The sequence below is a fragment of the Suncus etruscus genome, chromosome 14 (assembly GCF_024139225.1).
Source record: "Suncus etruscus isolate mSunEtr1 chromosome 14, mSunEtr1.pri.cur, whole genome shotgun sequence".
Taxonomy (NCBI): domain Eukaryota; kingdom Metazoa; phylum Chordata; class Mammalia; order Eulipotyphla; family Soricidae; genus Suncus; species Suncus etruscus.
The window spans coordinates 95502473-95524617 of NC_064861.1; the positions used below are offsets into that span (position 1 = coordinate 95502473).

Sequence of the window (22145 nt, forward strand, 5' to 3'; positions counted from 1 at the left end):
CCACAGAGATGAGGTCCCATCACTAAACTAATCACTAAAGTGATTTTAATTGTGTTAGCAAATCTTGAAGCACAATGAGGCATCAAGTCAGTTTGCATTATAGATTAGTGCTAAAAGCAGGTGGGGTTTGGGCCCAGGATGAGGGCGGGGCACAGCCAATGTATGGCACAGTGGAGGTCCAGGTCAGGACTAATTTCTTCAAGCCTGACTGCTGACTTCCTCTCAGCACTGTCAAATATGGCTCTAAACTAATCTGCTTTGAGGGTTTCCAAATACTTGGGATTAAGAGGAAGGCGGCCTTCCCCTTCTCTGACCATGTTAGGCACAAGAGGAAGTGGCTTGGCCACTTCTGCTATAGCCAGAAGAGAGGGCTCTAGACTCCCAGTTTGAACTTGTCAAATCCTTAGATCTTTTTTTTGGGGTTGGAGCGGGCCCTGCTGACCACCCATAAGGTCTTTGGCAGCTGTCAAATCTGCAGTTGGAATCAGTTCTCAAGTACTGAAGTGTTAGTCTGCAATTGGTTAGCTGGCTGTGGAAGCAGTTTTTACAGTGTAGAAGCCCCCCACATGAATGTTCAGATGGTCCTCGGTTCCTGGGGTGTTTGTCCTGTCTTGGCATTTGGCACCTGAGCAGTATGAAGGTCTGTAGGGTCACACTCTGCAGGCCCCCTCTGGTCCTGTGCTAGTGAATGGCTAGAGATGCGTAGACACTATGGTTTTTGGTGAGCTCTTCTGGTGAGGAAGCAGCTGTTGGCTGGCTCCTGAGGGCTAGATGGTTCAGCTGGGCATAGGTCACATCCTGGGGTTCTTCAGGTGCAACCTAGAATGGGGGGAGGGGTGGTAGTAGATATCTGGGTGGCATGGGACAAAGCTGGAAGCCTCTACCATTGGTTTGACTTATGTGCCGGTCCCATTAGTCTCGTGCCAACTATTAGCTTGATAGACGGGAAGTGCTTAAGTGCTTACTTGCTTCCTGAGCCTTGCACAGTTCACCTGGGCATACGTCACTTCCTGGTGGTCTTCATGGTTTATATACATCTGGAGGAAAAATATGCGAAACGAATAATGGACACCAACCCCCAAATGCTAGTGCATTTTCTAGACTTGCTAATGTGATGCTTTTTGTTAAAACTTTCAGTTGGGCCAGAGAGAGCAAAGGTTAAGTAGCTTTCCTTGCATTGGGTTGACCACTGTGATCCCTGGCACCACATAGGATCACCTGATCAGTGCCAGGAGCAACCTGAGGGCCATAGGGTGTTGGAGGGGCCCAATACCCCTCCAAGTACAGCAAGCGAAAAAATCCTTCAAATCATTTTAAGTGTGTAAATTGATTAAGAAAAATCAGGGAAAGCACAAATTTTAAAAAGAGGAAAAGTAATGTGCCACAGGAAGAAATTACTGTTATGCAAAAACAAAACAAGGTGCTGGAGCCGTGCCACAAGCAGTAGGGCACTTGTCTTGCGTGTGCTAACCTCAGGCGGACCGTAGTTTGATCCCCCAGTGTCCCATATGGTCTCCCAAGACAGGAGCAATTTCCAAATTCATAGCCAGGAATAACCCCTGAGTGCCGCCAGCTGTGGACAAAAAAAAAAAAAAAAAAAAAAAAAAGGACAGGCTGGAGCAATAGCACAGCGGCAGGGCATTTTCCTTGCATGTGGCTGACCTGGGACAGCTCTGGTTCTGTTCCTGGCATCTCATATGGTCCCCCAAGCCTGCTAAGATTGATTTCTCCACAAAGAGCCAGGAGGAAGCCTTGAGCACCACCTGGTGTGACCACAAGAAGAAGGGGGAAGAAAAGTAGACTGGCCTGGAAGAAATCCAGCTGCCCAACATAAGCAAATCTAGAATAAACTGACATTCTTAGAAACACTGCTAAGAGTGAATCAGAAAGAAACAGAAAATGATTCTATCAATCTGAACAGACTGGTCTCAAAGGAGGAAATTGGTATCCACAAGAGATTCCCCCCCAGAACGAAGATTGAGGACCAGGCTGCTGAAGAAGCCCTTCACTGTGATTCTGACTACCGTGGAGGATCTAACCCTCCATGCTTCCTCCAAGTGAAGAGGAATGGAAACTTAACTGGCATGCTATGAGGTCGGCAGTTACTAATAGCAAAACCAGGCCAGGAAAAGGAAAAAAAGAAAAGGGGGCCCAGAGAGAGCACAGCGGCGTTTGCCTTGCAAGCAGCCGATCCATGACCAAAGGTAGTTGGTTCGAATCCCGGTGTCCCATATGGTCCCCCGTGCCTGCCAGGAGCTATTTCTGAGCAGACAGCCAGGAGGAACCCCTGAGCACCGCCGGGTGTGCCCCCCCCCCCAAAAAAAAGGAAGAACTAACCATAAAAATGAGGCAAGAAATAAAAGCTAAGACACTCCTATTGGCAAAGGGGAAGTCACAATACAAACGCTGTTTGCAGATAACAAGCTAACGGGGCTGGCCCAGTGCGTAAAGCACTTGACTTGCTCACTGTCCTATGTTTGATCCCTGAGCAAAACCAAACCCAACAAGCCATTTTTGAGCGAAGAGCCAGGAGTAACTCTAGTGCCACCGGGTGTGGCCCAAAAACCAAAAACTAAAAACAACAAAAACCTGCAACTGGGTTGATCCTAGGCATTCCATATGGTTTCCTGAACCTCCCAGGAGGGATTTCTGAGTACAGAGCCAGCAGTACCACGAGTGTGGCCCCAAAACAAAAACAAAAACAACGAAAACAGTACAAATCTCATGCTTCCAGAACACAGATTAAATGCTCTTATTCCTTTTGTTTGTTTTTCTTTTGGGCCACACCCATTGACACTTGGGGTTACTCCTGGCTATGTGCTCAGAAATTGCTCCTGGCTTGGGGAGACCATATCGGACGTCAGGTGATCACTGGGGGATCGAACCTCAGTCTGTCCTAAGCTAGAGCTTGCAAGAGAGATGCTTTATCTCTAGCGCCACTGCTCTGTACCCAAATGCTTCTATTCCTCCTCCGCCTCCCCCCTCCTCCTTCTGTTCTCCCCCTCCTCCTTCCCCCCTCCCCTCCTCTCCTCTTTATATGGTATGCCAGGATTCTAACCTACTACAACTCTCATACTCTTGTGTGGTGCCATAAATCCCAAATATAAAGATCTGAGAAGATGGGCAGGGAAGATTGTGGAGGAGGGTATGCTTGGGTTGCAGGGGAGGGAGAGAGAAGAGGAGAGGAAAGGAGGGAGGGGAGAGGAGAGGAGAGAGAAGAGAAAGATCTCGAATGTAACTCAACTATTTGAGAGCCATGAAAGGAGTCTGAGGGAGCCATTGTGAAGCAAAATAAGCTTTTTCAACTCTGCATGTGTTCACTTGTGTATGATGAAAGTTCAAGACAAGTACAGAGGGTCCGGAGAGATAGCACAGCGGTGGGACGCTTGCCTTGTATGCAGCCGACACGGGCGAGAACTGATGGTTCAAATCTCGGCATCCCATATGATCACCCGTGCCTGCCAGGAGCGATTTCTGAGCACAGCCAGGTGTAACCCCTGAGTGCTGCCAGGGCCACTCACACAAAACTCACACAAAACAAAAAGACAAGCAAAGAGCCAGAGGCCCACGTGGAACTGAGAGATGGCTTCGGGGGATTGTTTTGCCTGTCATGAGAAACCCTGGGTTTGACCCCCAGCACCACATGGGCTGCAGCATATGCTTTGTACGTAGAAAGCGGAGGGCAGCCCAGGGCAGTCCTTAGTCCAGGGCAGCCCTTAGTCCTCTGAGCACCGAGTGGCTACAGGGAGACAAAACAAAAGCCTCAAAACAAAACCTCTTCCTAGAGCCGTAGTACGGCAGGAGGATGCTTTCCTTGCAGGCTGCCAACCTGGGTTCAACCACCGGCACCCCATATGGTTCAGTGTTCCCTGACACTGCCAGGAGTGATCACTGAGCACAGAGCAAGGAGTAAGCCCTGAGCATCGATGGGCGTGGCCCCCAAATCAAACCAAACCCAGCCCAACCCCCCAAAGCTCCTTAGGCTGCAAGAGCCAGTGACGTTTCTCAGAGGAAAGGAGAAGGGAAAAATGGGAAATATAACCGGAAGGGTGAGTCCTGATTCTTAGAACAGGATGGCCATCTATGCAATGCACAAGATTGTGGTACATCACTTAAAACTGCCCATGGAGGGGCTGCAGCAACGGCACAGCGGGAGGGCATTTGTTTGTTTGTTTTTGGACCACACACAGTGTTGCTCAGGGGCTACTTCTGGCTATGCGCTTAGAAATCGCTCCTGGCTTGGGGGGCCATATGGGACTCTGGGGATCAAACATGCAAGGCAAGCGTCCTACTGCTTGCACCACCGATCCAGTCCCTGGGTGTGTGTGTGAGAGTGAGTGAGTGTAAAAGATGAGCTCTGTCTGAACATGGGCTCTGGGACTTGGGGGACCCTGGACCCTGTCACGTGCCCTGACACACAACTGCATCCTGGGAGGCAGGAGGGGGCTCAGGGTTCATCTTTCGGTCCTGAGCCTGAGCTCAGTGGGGTCCTCTTGACAGTCGGAGTTGTGGGGAGAGATGGGACCCTGGGCAGAACTAGGCCAGCAGAGGCTCACCTGAGGGTTCATCCGCGCCCCTTCCTCAGACTGTGTGTGGGTGACAGCGGCGTCTGCGGGGAGAGGAGCAGGAACATGTCCTGGTGGATCCCCTGAGATGTCTCCAGCCAGCAGCCCTGCCCTGCCCCAGGCCCTGGGGTCTCTGTACCCCCAGCCATCCCTCCCACATATGTCACCTGGGCCATATTTCTGGATGGGGTTGGGACTCCGGGCAGGGACCCTCAGGTGGCCTCCCCCCAACTCACTCGACTTCTGGTGTGCAGCTTGTTGGTAGCGGTGGCGAAAGAAAAGAAGGAGGAGAAGGAGGAGGAGGAGGCCGAGCAGGGCACCGGACAGTCCGAGGAGCAGGGTTAGGGAGTCCAGTTCACCTGGGCCCAGAGTCGCCCCTGAACACAGGACATGTGGCTGGCTGAGGCACACCCAAGAAGCAGCGTTGGCTGCACCCGCTATGCTGCCCTTGCAGTCTCAGAAGCTCCTTCCTGAAAACTCAGCCTCCAGGTCCCCCCAGGTGGGGGGGGGGTGGCAAACAGCTGTCCCAGAGTCTCATCCCTCTTTCTGGCCCAGGGCCCCTCTACAGAGGACCCGCGCCCCCACAGTCCCACAGAGGGGCTGTGGCACATGGGATTTGGAGGAGCCAGGCGCCACTTGGGGAGGGGACAGGAGGTCAGTAATAGGGGACAGCGATGGAAAGGCCGGGCAGGTGGCAGCTGCATCCCCGAAGCCAGATTCGGGCTGGTCCGTCTCCAGGCTGTGGCCTCCTTGTCCCAGGAGGTGAAGGGGAGGGAGGATGTGCTGAGACACCTCTCCCCCAGCCTTCTCCTAGGACCCACCCTCCTGCCTACCAGCAAAACCGGGGTCAGGCCTTGGTGGCTGCTGCTGGAGTTGTTTTCTGGGCTGGAGCCTGGGGGCACCTGGGTGCCTCTGGCTTGTTTTTCTTTGGGTCCGTGCTCCATCCTCCCTCTGTGCACCGGGCACCCTGGTTCCCCTTGAGTCCCTCCATCTCCCTGAATCCTTTCTCCTTCCCCCAGGAAACACCCCTTCTCCCTGACAGCCCAGCCTGGGAACCTCACCTGAGACCTGGAGCCGCAGGGGTTGGCTGGGTGGGGACAGCAGGTGGGGGGCGGAGCTGTTGGAGGTATAGCACCTGTAGGTGATGTTCTGGGCAGGGCCCAAGCCTCGGAGGGTGAAGTTGGCCTGAGAGGGGGCGGCTGGGTGGGGCAGGAGGCACTGCAGGGGTTCGGCGGCTGAGCCCTCTTGGGCCAGGTAGAAGGTGTCGGCGCTGTCAGCCGAGCGACACAGCAGCGTGATGTCCCCTCCCACGGGCACATGTGGCTCGGGCAGTGCCTGGAGCTCGGGGCTGCTGCCCGTCCCTGTCCCTGCGGGGGTTGCGGGGAGAAGAGGTGGCTGTTCAGGCTACCTGTGCTCACACTTAGAGAAGTCACTTGAATGGGGTTCGGGGTCCATGTGAGCAGGGCTGGGGTGGGGACTGGCCTGACCTGAGTAGGTGCCCTGGCTCCCCTGTGCCCTCCGGTCCTGGCCTCTCCCCCTCTTATGACCCCCTCCCTGTGCCCATGGTCGACCTCTCACCTGCCACCAGGATATCCAGGGGGCCACTGGGCTCCGACCACAGGAGGTCGAGGTCGTGTCCCCCGAAGCAGCGGTACCGGCCCCCGTGGAAGGCGCTCACAGGGCTCAGGGGGAAGTCGGGGCTCGGCTGCCCATGAAGGCTGTGCGGGGGTGAGTCGCCCTTGGTCAGAGCAAAGACGCTGAACTTCTCGGAGCTGCACCGCAGGGTCACATTGTCCCCAGACTGCACCAGGGGGCCGGGCTGTGCTGACAGGGATGGAGGGTCGAACACACCTGGGGATGGGGGAGTATCCTGGGTAGCAAAGAGGGGACACACCAAGTGGCCCATGGGGCTCAGCGTGGACAGCAGCCATTCCTATTGCATGTACCCCAGGATGCAGATCCCACATTGAGCCCCGTGTGATCACAGCACAGCTCGGGGCCCAAGAAAGAGGGAGTCCCACCTGTGACCTGGAGGCGCAGAGGGGCACTGGGCAGAGACCAGGAGAGGGGCTGGGATGAAGCAGAAAGGTAGCAGGTATAGTTGCCCCTATGAGAGGCATTCACGGAGTCCAAGAGGAAGTTCGCCTGCCACCTCCCCTGAGAAAATTGGGGCTCCAGTTTTTGAGGCTCAGCGTCTCCCTCCTTCAGCAGGTGGAAGGTTCCCGTCATGTTCAGGGTGCTGCAGGACAGGGACACGTTTCCCCCTGATGCTACCACAGGGCCCACGTGGGCCTCGAGTGAGGGTGCGTGGAACAGTCCTGGAAGGAAGCAGCCACATTAGGGGTGTCTCGAGGCAGCTCACCTATGTGGATGTATTGGCCCCGCTCTCCCTCTTACCAGTCAGCACTAAGGTCAGGGGGTCGCTGCGCTGTTCAGGGTGGTGGGCACTGCTGTACGAGCATTGGTACTGCCCTGCCCTGTGGATGTTCAGGTTCCGGAGGGAGATGTAGGCCTGGCCTCTGTGGGCCAGGGACTTCTCCATGTACTCCCACTCAGAATCATTCACTTTATACAGACGGAACTCGGAGGCCTCCGGGGGTCCAATGCACCAGATGGTCACTGAGCCCCCCTTGGGTACCCGGGGATCTGGGTCAGCCTGGATGGAGGGTATCTGGGGGGTCCCTGGAAAGGAGCAAGCTTGAGTGTCAGGGTCTTCCTCCCTCCAGGCCCCCATTAGGCCCCTCACAGACCCAATTGCTCTTTACCCCCTGGGCTGAGGAAGGGGCTGTGGGGGGACTCACCTGTCTGCCCCTGGTCCCTGGAGCCCCTGCACAGCCCTGAAAGAACCACTTGTGAGTGCCCCACACAGAGGAGTCCCAAGCTGGTCTGGCTTGAGTCTGGGGTCCAAGGAGGACTGAAAAGCAGACCCGCCCCTGAGCACTGAATCTGGGGTTTCTGAGGGCCAGGTTAGGAGTGAGGAATACCTCCTCGAGACTCACCAAGGCAGAGAAGGGCATTGAGGAACAGGGTTGGGGTGCCTGCTGCCATGAGCCCAGGGTGCTGGGCTGGGGTGTCCAGAGAGCACCCCCGTGGGACTGCCTGGGCCGGGACCAGTTCTGTGTCCTGTGACCCAGCGTCGCTTCCTCCTCTTCGGTCACAGGAAGTGAAGAGTCTGCCAGGGATGGCTCTGCGACCCTGAGGAATGGCCAGAGGACAGCTGCTGGGGACTGCCTGGACCAGTGGCTCCCCTAGCCTCTGGGCCGCCTGCCTTAATCCCAAGCCCCAGTCCAGAGAGTCACTGGTCCCAGACAGGACGAGGTGTGGACGTGTGGGAGAAAGGACCAAGACCAGGCTGCGGGCTCCTCATAGATGCTGCGACCGCCACTTCCCTTTCCTGGGCTCTGATGCAAATGTCTTTCCTTCTTGTCACTCCTGCTCGGCCGCCAGCCACTCAGAAGCAGCGGCACATCCACACATGGGCTCAGGGCTGGGATCCTGGGCATGCGACAGTCTCTCTTGGGCCTCAAGTCAGCCCCGAGACACACGTCCACTCCGGGCCTTGTCTGCTTGGGACCCAAGAAGCTTCAGGGACAATCATGGCACCTGATCCTGGTACTGAGGGCCCTGTAGGGCTGAGAGACCCCCGAGGGAGCATAGGGCTTCCTCATGTCAGAGACTCTTCTGTGACAAAGTCCACCCGGGCCCCACAGTTGAGCACAGGGAACTGGCTTTGGGTTTCGGGTTTTGTCTTGGAGGCTGTGGAGGATTTTGTTGACTGTATATATGATGGGTTCTTCCCCACAGCAAAGTCTCATGCCATGGACGGCTCTGTGCACGGGACTAGAGGGGAGCAAAGGGGAGGGACAAGTATCCTGGCACAGGAGTACCAAGAAGGCAAGAGGGCAGAGACCTGGACTAAGCTGGCCATGGTGGGGATTCAGGAGTCAGGGGTGCAGAGGTGGAGGGAAGGGACACATCTGGCGTTATGCATGACACCCGATCACGGGGCCCCAGATCCAACGCTAAAAAAACGTGGGCTTGGAGCTGGAGTGATAGGGTAGCAATAGGAGTGGGTTAGCGGGTTTGCCTTGTATGTGGCTGACCCGAGTTCAATCCCCAGCATCCCATAGGGTCCCTCGAGCCTGCCAGGAATGATTCCAGACACAGAGCCAGGAGTAACACCTGAACACCGCCAGGTGTGAATTAAAAAAAAAACAACAAAAACAAAAACCAAACAAACAAACAAACAAAAAACCCAAAGGGCTAGAGAGAGCACAGCAGTAGGGCATTTGCCTTGCACGATGCTGCCACCAGGACAGAGCTGGGTTTCATCCCCAGTGTCCAATATGGTCTCCTGAGCCAGGAGCGATTTCTGAGCAATGAGCCAGGAGTAACCCCTGAGTGTCACTGGATGTGGCCCCAAAGCCCAACCCCCCCCCAAAAAAAAAAACAACAGCAAAAAGTCCACCAAAACAACAAGAACCCCACCCTCCCAAATAAACAGAGTTGTTTTTCAAGTCTGTGTTCTCCCTTGGACACCTATCTTGCTTGCATTTCTCTATGTCTCTTTGCTTTTTTTACTCTAGAATACACACACACACACACACACACACACACACACACACACACACTTTTCCTTTTCTTTTTCTTTTGGGTGGGGTCAAACCTGGTGGTACTCAGTGGTTACTCCTGGCTCAGAAATCGCTCCTGGCAGGCTCAGGGGACCATATGGGATGCCAGAAATGAAGAGAGCTGACTTGGTGGAGATGCAGTGTGGGGGACATCCGCTGACAGCTTAGTAGCTCTTAAATGTCTGCACTAGTCTCCATCCAGCACCTGACCAGGTGCTGACGGGCCTGTAACTCTCCCATGACTGCACTGGCCCCAAGCATGAAGCACACTCATGGGCCCATGGCAGAGATGGAAGGAAGGCGGCTTGGTGGGAAGGTGGAAGGGACCAATGCTGAGCTTGACTTTGTCTGTGTGTGTGCAATGTGTGTGTCTCTGAACAAGTGTGATGTGAAACTGTCGGTGAGGATCTTCTGTGTGCCGTAAATCAGCTTTCCTCACACCATGGGTTTAGCCTCAACCCCAGAATCAGCCCCTCCTTTGGGTTAGCTCCACCTACACCATGGGTTTAGATCCTCCCCTTAATTAGCCAAACCTATGTCATGAGTTTAGCTCTGCCTCTGGAATTAGCCCCATCACACACTATGGGATTAGCTCTGCCCATGCCAGGGCTCTGGAGCAAGTGAGTCCTTGGAGGCTTTCACACGTATGTGCTCAGGCACACTGTACAGGCGCTTGTCCTCTCCTTGGTTGCCCCGAGTGTCCCCTAACTTCTTACATGGCCCGGAATCCAGGCAGCCCCCACAGCCTGGCGAGCTCTGAGGAATGATCTGGAATGTGAGCCTCAGGTCTCCTCCCTGTGGTTCTGAGTGGGGCACCCTGTCTTATTGCACTAGGCCTCTCGGAGGTTGCAACATCAACCACAGTTTGTGCAAGCTTCTCAGGCTGCCCTGGGCTTCTGCTTCCAGGGCACCCACTGGCCTCAGGTCCTCTCTGTTTCTTACCAGGCTTCCTGTTCCATGTTTCAAGAGAGAGTTCCCGTTGCTTGGGACACTTCCGCTGCCTTTAATTTGCTAGCAGCCCCCTCACCATCCCCCAGGCCACAACCACCATGTGCGGTTTCTCAGTTCTATCACAGGTCCAAGGGATTGTTATACTTGTTTTCATGCATTCTTTTTCTTGTTTCACTGTATTCCACAAAGGGTGACATCATTTGATATTTATGAGTGTGTTTGTATATTTGTGTGTTTGTGTTCATGTGCCCTTTTCTGAGTTATTTCACTTGTGACTCTTCTCTTTTTTTTTTTTTTTAAATATTTTTACTTAAACACCTTGATTACAAATATGATTTGGGTTTCAGCCATATTAAAGAACAACCCCCTTCAACATTGCAACATTCCCATCACCAATGTCCCAAATCTCCCTCTTCCCTGCTCCTCTGCCTGTATTTGAGACAGGCTTTCTACTTCCCTCATTCATTCACATTGTTAGGATAGTTGTCATTGTAGTTATTTCTCTAACTGCATCACCTCTTTTTGTGGTGAGCTTCATATCGTGAGCTGGACCTTCCAGCCCTCATATCTTTTGTCTCTGAGAATTATTGCAAAAATATCTTTTATTTTCCTTAAAACCCAAAGAGGAGGGAGAGTATTCTGTGTCTATTTCTCTCCCTCTGACTTACTTCACTCAGCATAATAGATTCCATGTACATCCATGTATAGGAAAAACTTGTGACTCTTCTCATTCCATCCAGGTTACATTGAATTATAGGACTTTAGTATTCCACTGCCCACATACACCACAACTTTTTTCCACCACACCCAGAAGTGTCCAGGGCTTACTTCTGGCTTTGCATTCAGAATACACCCCTGGCAGTGCTTAAAGTACCTATATTATGCTAGGGCTTGAACCCAGGTTGGCCACATGCACCCTACCTTTTGTATGCAAGGCAAACGCCCAACCTCCATACTATCTCTCTGGCCCCACACCTTGACTTTACTTTTTTGCTTGTTTTGTTTTTGTTTTTGGGTCACACCCACCTGGCAGCACTTAGTCATTATTCCTGGCAGGCCCGGGGGACCATATGGAATGCCATGGGATGCCGGGATTCGAACCGAAAGGTCCAGGCGTCCTAATCTAGCTGCCCGACGCAGAGAAATGAAGAGGCTGAGGCCCCAGCAAATGCTCCAAAAAGTGCTTTAATACTGACCGAAGCGGTCAGGGTCAATGTGCCCAGAATAAGACAGAGGCAAAAGACTTCGTGGTCCTGTTGGTCCCTCCTTATATAAGATAGGCAATGGGAGGGGAAGGAAGAAAGGAGTGACGCCACTTCCTTGAGGGCTGGACTTCTGCTATGGTAACACGAATCATTGGTGAGGTAGGGGTAAAGGCGGGACTTCCTTTTTGCTAGCAAGCTCGTGAACATGTGGTCCTTACAAAATGGTGTCCCTTTTCTAGTTAGAACCTGAGTGAAACCTGGCATGAGGTTTTTTTTATTCCTTTTTAGAACCACCGTCCTGCATCTAAGGCAAACTTACCACTGTGCTCTCTCTCCAGCCCCACACCTTGACTTCTTGATCTGCTCATCAATCCTTGAGCATTTGGACTGTTCCTTATCCTGACTATTGCACTGAGTGCTGCCATGAACTGAGATGTGTGTATCATTTTGGAATGAAATTTGTTTTTGATTTGCCAGGAAGCAGCACCCCTGAGTCATGTGAGGCTCTGTTCTTCCTTTTTCATGGCTCTATACAGGCTGCACCAAACAACATTCCCCTCAGCAGTGCATGAGGTTTTCTCATCACATCACCACTGACACTGGTTGCTTCCAGTCAAGGCTAGTTGATGCCAGTTAATACTAGTTGTCTCCAGTCAGCATGAGTTGTCTTCGTTCAACACTGGTTGTTTTTACTCAATAAGGGTCGTCACCCGTCAACACTGGTTTTATCTAGTCAGCACTGGTTGTCACCATCCATATTGGTTGTATCTAGTTAATACTGGTTGTGACTGGCCAATACTAAAAATCTCTAGTCAACTCTGGTTGTTTCTGTTTTTTTTTTTTTTTTTTTTTTTTGGCTACATCTGACAGTGTTCAGGGCTTTCTCCTGGCTTTTCGATCAGAAATCGCTCCTGGCAGGCTTGAGGGGGACCATATGGAATGCTGGGTCTGTTCTAGGTTGGCTGCATGCAAGGTAAATGCCCTACCACTGTGCTATCACTCCAGCCCCTGTTTCTGGTTTTTTGACTCTGCTGTTCTCACTGGTGTGAGGTGATCTCTCATTATGGCCTTGATTTGCCTTTTGGTAATAGTAAGACAGTGAACACATTCTCATGGTCTATGCTTGTGTTTACTGGCCACCTGTCTTGTTTTCTTTCTTTCTTTCTTTCTTTCTTTCTTTCTTTCTTTCTTTCTTTCTTTCTTTCTTTCTTTCTTTCTTTCTTTCTTTCTTTCTTTCTTTTCTTTCTTCTTTCTTTCTTTCTTTCTTTCTTCTTTCTTCTTTCTTTCTTTCTTTCTTTCTTTCTTTCTTTCTTTCTTTCTTTCTTTCTTTCTTTCTTTCCTTTTCTTTTCTTTTCGTTTTTGTTTTTTTTTTTGGTTTTTGGGCCACACCCGGTAACGCTCAGGGGTTACTCCTGGCTATGTGCTCAGAAGTTGCTCCTGGCTTGGGGGACCATATGGGACACCGGGGGATCGAACCGCGGTCCGTCCAAGGCTAGCGCAGGCAAGGCAGGCACCTTACCTTTAGCGCCACCGCCCGGCCCCCTTTCTTTCTTTCTTTTCTTTCTTTCTTTCTTTCTTTCTTTCTTTCTTTCTTTTCTTCTTCTTTCTTTCTTTCTTTTTCTTCTTTCTTTCTTTCTTTCTTTTCTTTCTTTCTTTCTTTCTTTCTTTCTTTCTTTCTTTCTCTCTCTCTTTCTCTCTCTCTCTCTCTCTCTCTCTCCTCTCTCTCTCTCTCTCTCTCCCCCTCCCTCCCTCCCTCCTCCCTCCCCCCTCCCTCCCTTCCTTCCTTCCTTCTTTTCTTTCTTTCGTTTTTGTTTTGTGGTCACACCCGGCGGTGCTCAGGGGTTACTCCTGGCTGTCTGCTCAGAATGCTCAGAAATAGCTCCTGGCAGGCACGGGGGACCATATGGGACACCGGGATTCGAACCAACCACCTTTGGTTCTGGATCAGCTGCTTGCAAGGCAAATGCCGCTGTGCTATCTCTCCGGGCCCAAAGAATTTTTTTTTTTTTTGGTTTTTGGGCCACACCCAGTGATGCTCAGGGGTTACTCCTGGCTGTGTGCTCAGAAATAGCTTCTGGCAGGCACAGGGGGCCATATGGGACACTGGGATTCGAACCAAGCACCTTTGGTCCTGGATCGGCTGCTTGCAAGGCAAATGCTGCTGTGCTATCTCTCTGGGCTCTCTTTCTTCTTTCTTTCTGTCACACCCGGCAGTGCTCAGGGGTTACTCCTGGCTCTGTGCTCAGAAATCGCTCCTGGCAGGCTTGGGGGACCATATGGGATGCCAGGATTTGAACCACTGTCTTTCTGCATGCAAGGCAAATGACCTACCTCCATGCTATCTCTCCAGCCCAGCCTTTCATTTCTTTTTTTTTTTTTTTTTTTGGTTTTTGGGCCACACCCTGTGAGGCTCAGGGGTTACTCCTGGCTATGCGCTCAGAAGTTGCTCCTGGCTTCTTGGGGGACCATATGGGACGCCGGGGGATCGAACCGCGGTCCGTCCTAGGTTAGCGCAGGCAAGGCAGGCACCCTACCTCCAGCGCCACCGCCCGGCCCCAGCCTTTCATTTCTTAAGGGGGACTTTTCTGCACATTATTGATTTTTTTTTCTATATTTCTTTGCCTTCATTCATAGGGTTTTTTGCTTGTTTTGTTTTTGGGTCAAGTGCTCAGGCATTATTCCTGGATTTGCACTCAGAAATTACTCTTGGCAGGCTTGGGGGGATATTTGGGATGCCAGGGATTGAACCCGGTTGGCTGCATGCAAGGCAGATACCCTACCCACTGTGGTATTATTCCGGGCTCTTATTCATAGTATTTAAAAAATGGTTGGGTGAGCCACCCACCCCCATGAATTAGGCCTAACTGCACTCAGAAATCACTCTTGGAGGTTGCAGCAGTAGTACAGCAGGGAGGGCACGTGTCTTGCAGTAGGCTGATCTGGGTTCATCCCCAGCATTTTTCTACGATCCCCAAGCCTTATAGGAGTCAGTTGATATGATTTCTGAATGCAGACCCAGGAGTAACCCCTGAGAATTGTTGAATGTGGCACAAAACAAAACAAAAATGAAAGGCAGGAGGGAGGGAGGGAGAAAGGAGGGAAAGAAGGGAAAAAGGAAAGAAGGAAGGGAGGAAAGAAGGAAAGAAGAGAGGGAGGAATTAATTATTCCTAGTAGTACCTGGGAAGCCATAAGGGGTGCCAGAGATCAAACCCGGGCCTGCCATGTGCAAGGCAAGCGCCCTACCTGCTGCACTAGCACTCCACCCTCATTCATAGTATTCTTACCAGTTTTTCCTCCTACTCCCATTTGGAATGTTTCTGGTGGTGCCAGGATTTGAACCAGGGCCTCACAAATGCAAGACAAGTGTTCTTTCTACCCACATGTCTTTTCTTTTCTTCTCTCTCTCTTTTTTTTTTTGTGGTTTTTGGGTCACACCCGGCAGTGCTCAGGGTTTTTTCCTGGCTCCGTGCTCAGAAATTGTTCCTGGCAGGCACAGGGGACCATATGGGATGCCAGGATTCGAACCGATGACCTTCTGCATGAAAGGTAAATGCTATCTCTCCAGCCACCCACATGTCTTTTTTATACCTTTGAGATTCTTTGGGAATGACCAGAAGCAGGAGGCCTAGATTATAGGCTTTTTTTGCTTCCCTTTGGGCTACACCCAAAGTTGATGAGAACTCATTCCTGGTGGGTCTTGGGGGACCACATGGGCTGCTGGGAAACAAACCTTGGTCCACCTCATTGAAGGCAAACTCCTTCCTCTCTGTACCACTGCTGTGCCCCACCCCGTTTTTGGTATTTGGGCCACACCTGACGGTGCTTAGGGGTTACTCCTGGCTCTTTTCTCAGACATCACTCCTGGCAGGCTCGGGGGACCATATGGGATGCCTGGGATTGGATCCAGATCCATCCTGGGTCAGCTGCATTCTAGGCAAATGCCTACTGTTGTGGTATTTCTCTGGCTCCTGTGCCCACCCATTTTTTTGTTTTTGGGCCTCACCCGGCAGCACTTGGGGGTCACTACTGGACTGGCTTTGTACTTAGAAATCGCTCCTGGCAGGTAAGTGTGACCATATGAGACGCCAGGATTTGAACCACCATTGGTCTTGTGTTGGCTGCTTGCAAGGCAAAAACACCCTACCGCTGTGCTATCTTTCCAGCCCCTGTGGCCCTTTTTTTTTTGACAAGTTCATGGTGTCGGGCTCCCCAGTGTGAAGCCCAGTATGTTTTTCTTGCTCATTCTGGGGAAATTGTCTTCTTTTAATTTTTGTTTTTGGGCCACACCTGGTGTGGTTATTCCTGGGGTTACTCAGGAGTTACTCCTGGTTATGCGCTCAGAAATTGCTCCTGGTTTGGTGGACCATATAGGATGCTGGGGGATTGAACAGCTGTCCGTCCTAGTTCAGACACGTGCAAGGCAAAAGCCCTACCACTGCGCCACCACTCCAGCCCCCCTCTTTTTCTTTTTCTTTTGTTTGTTTGTTTTTTTTTTTTTTTTGGTTTTGGGCCACACCTTGCAGCACTCAGGGGTTACTCCTGGCTCTGTGTTCAGGGGTCATTCCTGGTAGTGCTCAGGACATACTAGGGGATACTGGGGATCAAACCTGGGTCAGGCATATGTGCAAGGGAGATGCTCACCCCATTGTGCTCTCATTCCGGCCCCTGGAATTTTGCCTTCTTGTCTTGGTTGTCATGTCACACAATGATGACTCAGAAATCTGGTGCTTTATTTCCAGAACGTGGGAACATTAGCTCCTGGGGTCCTGGACCAGTCTGGGTCCTTGCTGGACTAGTGGAAAGCCAGAGCAGCATACACGCTGGGCTCCTCTGGGGAGTCCCCTGACGTGGAGGAAGGGGGCGCTGTGCTCTCCTGTGCAGTATCTAGGTGTTTCAGCTGCGCGTAGGTCACTTCCAGGGGGGCCTCCGATGCTTCTGCCTGCAGGGGAATTAGGGATCAGTGGGATAGAGTGTATGCAAGGAAGTTGGGCGCCCGGAGCAGAGGAACTCACCTGCCCACGTGCCTGTGTGTCCTCTTCTGTTTGTTGGTCCTGTGCATTCGGCCGAGCTCCAGAAAGTGGGGTACAGGAGGCCACTTCCCGCCTGAGTCCTGCGTGCTTCACCTGGGCATAGGTTGCTCCATGGGGGTCTTCATCCTGCCTGCTCTGTGGGGAGGGGACAGGGGTGTCCGTGACCTCGCTTCTTCTCCTTGGCTCACACAGCTGCTCCAGGCTGCCTTTTGAGCCGTGAACATCTGGATGCTCTGAGCCTCATATCTGTCCTTTCCTCAGCTGCTGTTCCCACTTCAGTCTGTCCTCCAGCCCTCCTTCCCTCCTGCTTCACTCCCTTCCTCCCTCCCTCTCCCCTTCATTCACTCCAGGGCTCAGTGCTGGGGCTGCAGCAGGGTCGAGGAAGGCTGTGTGTGCACGTGTGTTATTGAATATGTGTGTGAGTGAGTATGTATGTGAGAGTAAGTGTAAAGATAATCTCTGTGCACATGGGCTTCAGGATTTGGGGGGACCTTGGAGCCTGGGGAAATCCACTTAGTCACCAGCCTGATGCTCAGCTGCATCCAAGAAGGCAGGTGGGGGGGGGGTCAAGGTGCATCTCTTGGTCTTGAGACTGAACTCAATGGTGTCCTCTAGCAGCCATTGCTGTGGGAAGGGAGGGGAATCCCGGGCAGAACTGGAGCAGTGCAGGCTCACCTGGGGGTTCAGCTGTACCCCTTCCTCAGTCTGTGTTTGGGTGATGGTGGCATCTGTGGGGAGAGGAGTGGGAATGTGTCCTGACAGATCTCCTGAGATGTCTTGGACCATAACCCCACCCTGCCCCAGGCCCCGGGGTCCCTGTACCCCCTGTCATCTGTCCTCCCCATAGCTGTCACCTGGGCCGTTTTCCTGGATGTGAGTACCAGGGCGGGAGCTGGGGAGCAAAGGGCAATGTCAGGGACAGAGAGGGGGTGCGGCAGGTGGGGTAGAGGCTGAATGGTAGGTTACCGGGTGTTCAGGCCTGTGTCCTGGGGCGCTGAGTGTGTGGCTCCTGTGGACAATGGAAAGGAGGCTCTTCTGGGACTGGGGCTTAGGGTGAGGACTCTCAGTGGCCTCACCCCCCCCCGCCCCCCACTCACCTGAGTTGTGGTGTCCAGCCTGGCGGTGGTGGCGAAAAAGGAGAAAGAAGAGGAGGAGGAGGAGGAGGCCGAGCAGGGCGCCGATGAGGGACAGCCCGATGACGAGTGGGTCTAGGTTATTTCGGTCCAGTGTTACCCATGAGTGCAGGACACATGCAGAGGTGTCACTGGGCCCTGGCTTGAGGGGCAGGATCAGCTGCACCCCTAGACCTCTGGTTCCCTGCAAACCACACAGAAACCCACAGGGTCCCCGCCCCTCCATATCCCTGCCTCCCCCTACCCTGCCCTGTCTTCATCCCTTTGCAGGTCCCTGGGCTTAGCACCTCCCTGTCACTCCCCTCATGTTGGCTACCGTGACTGACTCAGTGGCTACTTTTGCAAAACTCCCTGCCATTTTTTCAGTGCTAAGTGCTGTTTGCTATAAGCCCATATACCAACAGGAAAGCAACCTTCAAGTAATAAGTAACTTCTCAGCCTAGGGGAGGAAGACACTGCCTGATACCATGGAGCCAAGTCTCCCCTTAACTTACATTCCTGAGTTATTAGCTAAATGCAACAAAGCTTGCCCCATCATAAACTGCTGAGAGTTCCGGATAGTGAGCTACAAACCCTACTTTAGGGTCATAGGGCAATTTCTTGAAAGCTGCTGACTTGGGAGTGATTGTAAAATTGTCACTGCTTCTCCCTCCCTTCTGGAAGACGATTTACTGCCTTTGTCTCCTGGCTTTCGCGCCAAAATGTATGATTGACATCACTTTTTTCCTGCCCCCTTCTCCTTCTCTATATAAGAGATGCTGAACCCCAATAAAGACACCTTTGAACGGTCTGATCGCCAAAGGTCATTATTATTAACCTCTCTTAGATTTTTTTACAGGTGTGGTTGTGCTTTTAGCCCTGCTAAATAAAGGTGCGGTTGTCCGTGAGCCTCTCGACTGATTCCTGCTGGCCGGGCCCCTCCGGGGGGCTTGCAGGACCCCGCCCCCTCATCCTTCCTGTCTCCCTCCTCAGCACCTCCCTGGTCCCAAATCTTTTTTTTTTTTTTTTTTTGGTTTTTGGGCCACACCCGGCGGTGCTCAGGGGTCACTCCTGGCTGTCTGCTCAGAAATAGCTCCTGGCAGGCACGGGGGACCGTATGGGACACCGGGATTCGAACCAACCACCTTTGGTCCTGGATCGGCTGCTTGCAAGGCAAATGTCGCTGTGCTATCTCTCCGGGCCCGGTCCCAAATCTTATTTCTTCCCTGAATGCTGCTGAGAAACTCACCCACATCATCCATGGGCCTTGTCTCGACATCTCCAGAGGGTCCTGGAAGAGAATGTGGGAGGGTTGGGCTGAGTCCAAGACCCCCATTTCCTCTCCTGTAATGGCCCATCCAGCATTTTGGGGCTCCCTGGGAGTGGCAGGGGTGACAGAATCTGAGGGGAAACCTCCCACTGACCGTTCTAGCTCCCCTCTCCCATGATACCAGAGCCTCAGGTCACATGGCCCTGAGCTAACCATGATGGAGGGGACAGAGTGGGGTCTCACCTGACACCCAGAGATGCAGGGGAGCACTGGGGCGTGACAGACTGTAGGGGCTGAAGCTGTTGGAGCTGTAGCACCTGTAGGTGCCATTGTGTGCTGAGGTCACAGGGTGGAAGGAGAACTGGGCCTGTGTTATCTGCTCTGTCGTATTCACTTTGATGTGCAGTGGGGGGTCGACTGTCCCCTCCTTGGCCAGCAGGAAAGTGTCCCTCCAGCCTCTGGACTGACACAGCAGCATCACATTGTCTCCTGGGGACACAGAAGGGCCTGGCTCCACTGAGAGGGTTGGAGTGTAGTGGAGCAATTCTAGGAGAGGAAGGGTGAGAGAACCTGGGTTAGAAACGAGTCCCAGGGCCTCTCTCTAGGCCCCTCCCTACAAGGGTCCCAACAAACTCATCCTCCCATCACCCCAGTATGGCCTGATCAGAATTGGGGTTCCTACAGAGTCATGACCCCTTACCTGCCACCAGAATGTCCATGGGGTCGCTGGGCTCCGACCATAGGGAGGTGAAACCGTGTCTCCCAAAGCAATGATACCGGCCCCCGAGAGAGACCCTCACAGGGCCGAGGGGAAAGTCAGCTTGAAAGAGCCCAGCCTGGGGTTGGCGGCCAGGGCGCTGGGGGATTTCCTGGCTCTTCTCCTTGTACAGAGCAAAGGTGTCATAGGAGTCCTGAGAGCGACACTGCAGGGTCGGCGTCTGTCCTGGGGTCACAATCTGGCCCTGTGGGCTCAGCAGGGAGGGTTTTCTAGATGCACCTGCAGGTACGGGGGACAGCAGGGCTGTGCCTCCACTTTCTGTCCTATGTTCATGACATTGTCCCTCAAGCCTTTGTGTCTGTACCCCATACCCTCAATGCTCCCTCACCCACCCCATCACATGGGACTTCTCTTGAGCACAGACTCTAAGAATCTGATATAGCTGAAAACTGGATGTTCCAGGATGAGCCTCACCTGAGACCAGGAGCTGCAGCGGGTCGCTGGGGTGAGACCACACCTGGGGTGTGTGTGAGAAAAGGCCATAACACCGGATGGACCACCTGTGGCGGAGGGGCCTGGGGCCAACACGGAACAGGGCCTGGCGCTGCCCACTGGGGAGTCGTTGTGAATCAAGTTTCCAGGGGCTCTCAGGGTCTCCTTTCTGAGTCAGGACGAATGTGTCATATCTCCATTCTGAGTCACACTGGAGGGTCACAGTCTCCCCGGAGGCCACAACAGGTCTCAGTAGGACTGAGAGGGACGGTTTGTTATAGCTTCCTAGGAGCAAACAGGGGTTCCAGGGTCACCCTCACACCTTGAGGGCAGAACTCTCCCTCTGTTGCCAGTTGAGAGCAGAACCTGACACCCTGGCGAGTCTCACCTGTGACCACCAGCTCCAGGGTGTCACTGTGCTCTGACCAGCCGAAGGGGCTGTGATAGTAACATTTGTAAGTCCCTGCATGTGATTCTGTCACAAAGGGGACAGAGAACTTGGCCATGTTCCCAGGCTCCAGTGGTAACCAACTATTCCAGGGTGGTGAGATTCCTGTTTTAACCAGATGAAACTCCTGAGCCCCTGAGTCCCCTTGACACCAGAGGGTCACGGGAGTATTCTGGAGAACCACAGAGCCTGGCTCAGCCCAGAGGATGGGTCTGGGGAGGGTCCCTGGAAGAAAGGAGAGTTTGGTCATAGACACGCACCAGTCCCAGCTCTCATACCAGGACCCCCACAGCTCCCACCCACTCCTCAAAACTGCTGTTCCCTGTATCAATAGTAGTCATTGTCCTGGGGGACCCTGAGACAGGGGTCACACTCACCTGCCTTCACTAGTATTCTGGTGCCCACACTCAACCCTGGAGGGAGAGAACATATGAGAGTATGTCCCGAGTCCTGAGGGAGCCTCCTCCCAAAGTCCCCCTGAAACTTACCCAGACAGAGCAGGGCCAAGAGGGAGGTCATGGTGTCTCCTCCCGTCCTGTCCATGGCCTGGAGGGACTCGGTGGCCACAGGACAGACATGGGGTGTGTCAGTGGGCTGGTCCTGTTGATCACAGGGTGTCACGTCAGAACCTTAGGAAGGGGAACTGCCTCCCCGGAACCAGACTCTCTTTTAGGGGAGAGGCTGACCTCCTTAAGTCGCTGCTTCCAGGGCTGGTAGGGACCTGTCCATCTCCTCACCCAGAGTATCCCCCTCCTCAACACTAGATTTTCTGGGTCCTCACCCTGGACAGAGTCTCTGAGAGCAGCAGGTGCTGTTGAGAATCATGACAACCTCTATGTGAGCCTAGGTGTTGGGTACAAATCCAGGGGACCCCCTTTACCCCCACTTCCTTTTTCCTTCCCCAATACCCCCCTGCATCCCTACCTGCAGGGCAGGACTGTGTCCCCATTCTTGTCATGGGTCCTGCTCCATGTGAGGACCTCAAGAAGGCAGGGACAATGACTGGCAAGTTCCTGTGTCCCCACCAGCAGCTGCAACCCTTTCTGAGCCTCAGTTTTCCCTGAGTGTCCTGGTGTCCTGGCACCTCTCCTGGCTGTGGTGCGATTGTACAGAAGTTAGTGGTTCCTGATCAGGAGTAGGAGTCAGTGGGGGACAGGAAGGAAACAGGGTTTGACTCACCTGGGGTGACCAATATCACTTCCTGTAGGACCAACAGGAAGCTAGTATTCTCCTAAAATGCAAGACCAGAAACCCAGATTCCCATTAGGGGCTAATTTGGGACACAAAACCTAGCTCAGGGCCTCACTTTGTGACCCACACTCAGGCTTTTCAGAGAGGCCAAACCATGGGGACAGGAAAGGAACAAGTACCTTGTCCTTGTGTGTCTGGTGGACACCAGAAATACGTCCTGAGTTTGTCCCTGACTCTGCCAGACTCACAGGCCCTAGGGTCTCCCTTAGCCCTTCAATCAGATTGGATCCTGCTGTGTGAGACACTGATGTGAACTTTGGGCATGGGGGGTCAGAGCCCACTAGTGACCTAGACCATGGTCTTTTCAGAGAGCCTGTGTGGGAGCAGAGGCTTCTAGTAGGACAATCTCAAGGGCGGGTCTGGTCCTGACACAGGTCTCCCAAGTCCTGACAATCTTTTCCTCATTTTCAGGTAGCAATTTAGCAGGAAAGTGAGGGCATTGAACTTTGGAACTGAAGCATTGGAGGCTAG

The 22145-nt window shown here is 53.0% G+C and overlaps 3 protein-coding genes across 3 annotated transcripts in view; all 3 read right to left on the bottom strand.

Moving 5' to 3' along the window:
• Positions 1-953: 953 nt before the first annotated feature.
• LOC126028683 (leukocyte immunoglobulin-like receptor subfamily A member 6) lies at positions 954-10247 on the bottom strand. Its single transcript, XM_049787617.1, has 10 exons — positions 10224-10247; positions 9857-9952; positions 7565-7760; positions 6963-7247; positions 6587-6883; positions 6144-6416; positions 5627-5932; positions 4802-4924; positions 4557-4609; positions 954-1037 (listed from the first exon to the last, which is right to left on the bottom strand). The coding sequence occupies exons 1-10, from the start codon at positions 10245-10247 to the stop codon at positions 954-956; spliced, it is 1737 nt and encodes a 578-aa protein (XP_049643574.1).
• Positions 10248-16109: 5862 nt separating this feature from the next.
• On the bottom strand, positions 16110-17202 carry LOC126028070 (leukocyte immunoglobulin-like receptor subfamily B member 4). The gene is made up of 3 exons (XM_049787115.1): positions 17059-17202; positions 16366-16518; positions 16110-16292 (listed from the first exon to the last, which is right to left on the bottom strand). The coding sequence occupies exons 1-3, from the start codon at positions 17167-17169 to the stop codon at positions 16146-16148; spliced, it is 411 nt and encodes a 136-aa protein (XP_049643072.1). The 5' UTR covers positions 17170-17202; the 3' UTR covers positions 16110-16145.
• A 9-nt stretch (positions 17203-17211) lies between these two features.
• LOC126028684 (leukocyte immunoglobulin-like receptor subfamily A member 6) overlaps positions 17212-22145 on the bottom strand; it is a 151770-nt gene continuing 146836 nt past the window's right edge. Inside the window, exons 9-10 of the mRNA XM_049787619.1 lie at positions 17350-17392; positions 17212-17275 (exon numbers count right to left, since the gene is read on the bottom strand). Of these exons, the coding sequence (XP_049643576.1) occupies positions 17212-17275; positions 17350-17392 (107 nt within the window). The remainder of the gene's footprint in view (positions 17276-17349; positions 17393-22145) is intronic.

What these genes read in the sequence shown, in the direction of transcription:
- LOC126028683 (XM_049787617.1), bottom strand. Translation starts at nt 10,247, where the DNA reads ATGGTGGTTGTGGCCTGGGGGATG. An exon ending in TGGTTGTGGCCTGGGGGATG is followed by an intron (nt 9,953 to 10,223) that starts GTGAGGGGGCTG and finishes ATCATTCCTCAG; the next exon opens with AGCTCGCCAGGCTGTGGGGG. An exon ending in TCTGCGCCTCCAGGTCACAG is followed by an intron (nt 6,417 to 6,586) that starts GTGGGACTCCCT and finishes CCCCATCCCCAG; the next exon opens with GTGTGTTCGACCCTCCATCC.
- LOC126028070 (XM_049787115.1), bottom strand. Translation starts at nt 17,169, where the DNA reads ATGGTCCAAGACATCTCAGGAGATCTGTCAGGACACATTCCCACTCCT. An exon ending in GGGTACAGCTGAACCCCCAG is followed by an intron (nt 16,519 to 17,058) that starts GTGAGCCTGCAC and finishes CCCTCCCCACAG; the next exon opens with AGCAGGCAGGATGAAGACCC. An exon ending in ACACACAGGCACGTGGGCAG is followed by an intron (nt 16,293 to 16,365) that starts GTGAGTTCCTCT and finishes ATTCCCCTGCAG; the next exon opens with GCAGAAGCATCGGAGGCCCC.